This window comes from Buceros rhinoceros, unplaced genomic scaffold (assembly GCF_000710305.1).
Source record: "Buceros rhinoceros silvestris isolate BGI_N320 unplaced genomic scaffold, ASM71030v1 scaffold24162, whole genome shotgun sequence".
Taxonomy (NCBI): Eukaryota; Metazoa; Chordata; class Aves; order Bucerotiformes; family Bucerotidae; genus Buceros; species Buceros rhinoceros.
The window spans coordinates 1-923 of NW_010398640.1; the positions used below are offsets into that span (position 1 = coordinate 1).

At 48.3% G+C, this 923-nt stretch overlaps 1 protein-coding gene across 1 annotated transcript in view; it reads right to left on the minus strand.

The window, feature by feature from the left end:
* Positions 1-354: 354 nt before the first annotated feature.
* Positions 355-923, minus strand: part of CARD8 (caspase recruitment domain family, member 8) — a gene marked incomplete at its 3' end in the record, with an annotated part of 6,379 nt that continues 5,810 nt past the window's right edge. The window contains exons 13-14 of the mRNA XM_010131178.1: positions 546-599; positions 355-435 (exon numbers count right to left, since the gene is read on the minus strand). Coding sequence (XP_010129480.1) covers positions 355-435; positions 546-599 — 135 coding nt within the window. The remainder of the gene's footprint in view (positions 436-545; positions 600-923) is intronic.

The window sequence follows — 923 nt, forward strand, 5'->3', positions numbered from 1 at the left end:
CGGTGATTTGAGGAGTGGATACCTCGGACCCTCACCCGTAACAAACACAAAATCTGAGACACGCAGCAGGAGCCTCTTTCAAAAACAGCCACTATTGCCCAGTCTTAGGAGACAATGCCATTTTGGCAGACCCTGAGAAAGCGGATTTCCTGGCTGCGTCCCCGTGGACTCAATGAGTGACGGTGCCCCAAAGCATACAAACATCAGTACAAATTCTGCACCTACAAAGGCAGCGCTTCCTCCTCCTGTATTTCACACTCAGCTTTGTGGAAGTCTTTAAAATAAAGAGCTCAGGTTCAATGAACAGGATACCATAAAACCAGCCCAAATACCGTATTTTAAATGACATGGTACCTGTGGTATTGCTGGTCTTTTGGGTTTTCCTACAGAGCTCGTCTTCTTTGGAAATGCTGAAAGCTGCTTTCCTTTTTTTGCCTAAGGAGCAAGTGAGAGGTGACATTACTTCTTCCCTATCCCTCGAGCTACCACAGCAAGCGAGGTGCGCAGAGAACAGGCAACCCCGACTGATCTTCCCATCAACTCACCCACTGCACTCCTTTTCTGCTCGTTCTTGTTCTGGTCGTAGTGTATCCAGTCACCTGGCAAAGGGTTTTCAGGAGAAACAGATGGTGAGGGAAGAATTCCCATTGCTATGCCCTCTCTCCAACGATTCTTGGGCACTAACCCAAGCTGCTGGGTGGATCCCAGCTGCTGAGCTAGAATTTTATATAATAAGATGTTTTTTCCCCTTTTATCTGCGTGCTGCAGCACGCCAGCTCCAATACCCAATACTGTGAATTATTCCCAGTAGGTAAAACTAAAGCAGAGCATCGTCCTGCACACTCCGCAGCCTTCGCCACCTCCCAGAGCTCTTCTCCTTGACTTTTATCCCTTCCAGGTCCGAAGCCGGTGATTCTAACAGC